At 39.8% G+C, this 4,909-nt stretch overlaps 2 protein-coding genes across 3 annotated transcripts in view; one reads left to right on the forward strand and one right to left on the reverse strand.

The window, feature by feature from the left end:
• wfs1b (Wolfram syndrome 1b (wolframin)) overlaps window positions 1-4,909 on the reverse strand; it is a 13,899-nt gene that overhangs the window by 8,132 nt on the left and 858 nt on the right. The window lies entirely within an intron of this gene.
• Window positions 502-2,816, forward strand: LOC118333457 (serine/threonine-protein phosphatase 2A 55 kDa regulatory subunit B gamma isoform; the record flags this gene model as incomplete). The annotated part of the gene is given in 3 exon segments (XM_035669107.1): window positions 502-675; window positions 1,455-1,619; window positions 2,645-2,816. Coding segments are annotated over 3 exon segments (497 nt in total), but the record flags the coding sequence as incomplete, so codon positions are not given.

Here is a 4,909-nt window from a genome sequence, read left to right on the forward strand (position 1 = left end):
GGGGGGGGGGGGAGAAAACCTCAATTTCCAGCTGTATTGAACAGCAATGCAACATCTGCACTGGCTCTGAATGAGTCAAAGCACAAGTGTTTCTATTTGTGGTGAATCTCTGGTAATCTGGACGCAGCAGCACTGCTCATGTGTGCGTGTGAATAGTATGTCCTGCTGCTGTAGAGGTCTGAGAACATGTATGTGTATGGTGATGAGGCTCCCACTGTGCTGTATGCAAATAAGGACACACATTTAAGCTGTGTATAAAAATGTAAATCATGCATCGACAATGAAATTATGTGTTAATGCAAATGTCAGGATATGAAAATGCAGCACCATATTGGCTCTTGGTCTCGCTTTCAAGCAAGCAAGTCAGGGTTCTAGCAACTATTTATTATTGATGTCAAAGAAAGTAATACATTAAATATTAATTCATGATACAACACAATTATTTAAATTCAATCTACTGTGTGCATCTTGACCATATTAAACTGCTCTTTTCAAAGGTGCCGGTGTTGAAGCCGATGGACCTGATGGTGGAGGTGAGCCCGCGGCGAGTGTTCGCCAACGCCCACACCTACCACGTCAACTCCATCTCCGTCAACTCCGACTATGAGACCTACATGTCAGCCGATGACCTGAGGATCAACCTCTGGCATCTGGACATCACTGACCGCAGCTTCAGTATCCTTTGTGGGTTGTATTGCCCATGCAGAGGGAGGAAATGACAAACATACATGCAATCCTGGAGGCAGAGTGCGAACACAAATGCACAAGCACATGTAAAAGCAGGAATGATTTATTAAAGCAGAAGGACTCAGATCATTTATGCATTAACACATAGATGCTTATAAAGAGTCGGTGCCCCCACACACACAAACTCCCACATTACGAATCCCACTTTGTTGTATAAAGAAATGCACAAAGACACACATTGGGGGAGGGTAATATTATTCTTGAAGAGTGAAATTGTATCTTAATGAATAATTCAAAGGCTGCATAAATATTTCAGCCACTTTCTGAGTTCTAATCCAGCTCAATAGGACACAGTACAGTCACATCCCTGAACCCAGACAGGATTTATAGTATTACAGTTTATCTGAATATGGAATTACTTTTCTCCAAACAATCCCAGCAAGGTATATTTATATTGGTTTGCTTTATTTCTCCTGTAACGTATTTACATTGTGTTGGTTATGTGTACATTTGCATACACTTATGTTTTTATTTTGTATGCGGATTATGGACCTGTGTGGGTTTTTTTCACATGAACACAATCTAATTAGTTTCTCATTAAGTCAGTTAGTGAATAGAATTGACAAAAAAAATGTATGAACACACATTATGTACAGTGTGGTAGACTTCAGCAAGTGAGAAACAGTTCAGGCTGAACCAAACTGCAGCCCCGGTGAAGTTGACTGTCGTGACTGTGACTTGTCTTCCTGAGCGGTGCCTTCTCCCAGACATTGTGGACATCAAGCCAGCCAACATGGAGGATCTGACAGAGGTGATCACAGCGGCTGAGTTTCACCCCCACCACTGTAACTTGTTTGTCTATAGCAGCAGCAAAGGCACCCTACGCCTCTGTGACATGAGGGAAGCAGCACTGTGTGACAAACACTCAAAATGTGAGTAAACCTGCTGAGTGCTGAGACATACACATTGTTTTTTTCTCTCTCCACAAGGGTCCTGGAAAGGTCAAAAGGTCTGATACTGGTAGTTCTGCATGTTTAACCTATGAACTACAAGTCAGAGTAAGAGTAATTTTGCGGCTTTTTGAAGCATACCCCATTTTTTTAAATAAATCTTCTACCTTTAAAGGTCCAGTATGTAGGATTCTGTGGTATCTAGCAGTGTAGTTTCCTATTGCAACTCCCTCGCTTCACCCTCCCCTTCCAAGCATTAAGCAGAAACTATGCTGGCTGTGAAAAACTTGTTTGTGTTTGATTGATCCCTTCTGGGCTACTATAGAAACTTGTTGGCTCAACATGGCTGACCCCCTCAAAAATGAGATGCTTTCACTAAATTCAATAATAACCCGGTATAAAGGCTCATTAAAGTAAACAAAAATAAAACAATTCTTATTTCTTATTTGATTATACATTAATGAGAACATATCTATGGGTATTATATTCCATATATGGCATTAGATCCTCCTAAATGTTATGCATAGAGGTTATGTAGTTAAGAGCAGGGACTCTTCCTTGGTGGTGCATTCCAAGATTGGACTAAATACTGTGTTGTCAACTTGTAGGTGATTAAATGAAACCTGCAAAACCACAGGTGTGTTCATTTATTGGAAAGTAAATTATGTGTAAAAGAATTAAAGTTTAGGAGCACAATCTCTTCTTTTTTCACCATTTAATAGTATTTCTTTCCACTGCAGGTCCATACCTTCATTAATATAGAACAGAATTAGTTTACCCATAAATCTGCTGTCCTTAACGGACAACAATTCAATCCATGGAACATTTTCTCTAATGCCTTAGATTTATGGTTTCCCAACTTTCTTCTTTCACCTTATTTTTTACCTGTTTACTTCCAAGTTCAAATGGCTTGTTTCCCATGTGTTTTACAGCTCGAACCTGTATGAGTCATTAGTGCATTCATCCCCTCTCCCTCTCTCTCCCATATTCTCTCCCACTCTCTTCAGTGTTTGAGGAGCCCGAGGACCCCAGTGCCCGCTCCTTCTTCTCTGAGATCATTTCCTCGGTGTCAGATGTCAAGTTCAGCCACAGCGGTCGCTACCTGCTCACCAGAGACTACCTGACTGCCAAAGTCTGGGACCTCAACATGGAGAGCAAGCCCCTGGAGACATACCAGGTGTGTGACTGCCCACATGTAAAAAGCATGAGGGTGTTAAAATACAAAAAAACCGAAGAATTAATATTTTCTCTCTGGCTCAGCTACCGTGATTCCTTCCGGCAAGGAGCAAATTTACTCTGGGAAAGGTGAACTGATCAGCAGTGGAGGAAGCATTGACATATTTTCTTTAAATCCAGACATCTCCCAGAAGGCTGAAATCACTGCAGATCTCAATAATACTAATATAATGTTGAAGGATCATCTATTTTCTACAACTTTATAGGTTGTAAGTATAAGCTGGAAATTCCTTTTTACTGGTGTCCCACTAACTGTTTTTGGCACACCCCAAATACAAGTCAGTGCGGCCAAGCAGAACATTGAAGCTGTGGTTGCTCACTTATTGGCTGTTTTATTCTTGCTTAATCAGCTGACTGTTCTTTAAAATATGTGTTTTTGTTACATAATTCTATCTAAAAAAAAATAGACCAAATCACAATTACATATAATTTGACAAACCAGTGACAGAAAAAACACACACACACCCTGTTGTTGAGGAATAAGCAATAACATTTATTTTTGTTCTTTCTTGAAAATAATATTATACATAATGCCATTATGTTTTTCTTTTTTTTTAATAATGTAACTGGATTACAATGAATTTGTCCACATCTGTTATGTTGTTCAATCCAAAGATCAACACAAACATAATTAATATTAATATAACATAAATGCAGTCCCTAGTCCTGTATAATTCTAATTTTTCTTACTTTTTTTAAATAACATTATCTCATGATGTTTAATCTAATTAATGAATATAACCAGTTTTTACATTATCTAATGCCCAACCTACAGAGAAATCACACAGTAAACTTCATTTAGGGCACTTTGGAATTGGTTCCATATAATTACGCATTTTTGTGTCTTCTGTTCTCTAACATCTCTGCTGTCATCACTTAGTCATGCTTAAGTGTTAAGATTTTTGGTATCTTGGACTCAAAGATAGTAAAAATGTTCATGTGTGTTTTAAGTTACAGACTGGTGGCAAATTCAACAAAGAACATAGAAAAAATGAGTGGAGAAACATAACAAAAGCAGATGCTTTTATAGAAAACATGAGGGGATTTTTGGACTGTTAGGCTCTCCACCACCATTGTCAAAACACAAAATGAGGGTAATCGCTGTTCGTGTGGCTTGTGGTAGCCCAAGACTCTATGTTGGCCTTTCCTATAATTTGTTACTCATTGGCCTCTCTGAAATAAATACAACATAGTTCAGATGTTTGTTATGTGGAGGTTTATTCCTATGTTGATTCCAGTGTTGATTCTGTGAACAGAGCTTCTTCTAACAGAGGACCCGTTTGTGTTGAATGTTCACTCCCATGATGTTAGTGTTTGTGCCCGCTGACTAACTGCCCCTTTACTGAAAGAAGACATTGTCATCCTGGAAATATGCAAAATTGGAGACAGAAATGAATCATGGGAAGACGGTTTACACTCACGATCGCAGTACTTGCTGATGATTAGATTTTTTTCCCCAAAACCTTTTAAGGATAATTGGATTGATTACGCGCCAGAGAATCTTCTCGTCAGTGCAGAATCACCAGAAAACCTCGCTGTGGCCTTACTTTTTAACTCTGGACTATAATCTGTACACGCATCTCTAAGCGAGATTAATTCATCCATGAGACAGACGCAAACAGTAAATTGTTAAGATGCCATATATGTGGAATAGAGATGAAGTGGACAAACAAACACATCCACACTCAATTTATCTCCTGTGTCACTTCTAACTGTTTACAATAGGCCACACCAGCTTCTGTTTATGCAGTTATGCACAGTAGAAGGGTTTATCAACTTCTTTTTTCAGTGTGTGTTTAGTATTCCTGCCACGGGCGTGTGGGAGAACGTGTGTGTGTGTGTGTCTGCCTGACGTGTGAGTGCCCATGAGGCAGCTAGGAGTGGGAGGCTAAGACGTACCGGAGCTATTAATAGGCTGCCGAGCTTCCACTCATAAAGTGAAACGGGAAGGAGGGATACCTTACACAGCGTCCAACACCTAGATCTGCAATGCAGCACGGAGGGAGAGGAAGAGAGAGAGAGTGGCGGGGGGGGGG

This window comes from Morone saxatilis, unplaced genomic scaffold (assembly GCF_004916995.1).
Source record: "Morone saxatilis isolate NCDOM2014 unplaced genomic scaffold, NCSU_SB_2.0 Contig22, whole genome shotgun sequence".
Taxonomy (NCBI): Eukaryota; Metazoa; Chordata; class Actinopteri; family Moronidae; genus Morone; species Morone saxatilis.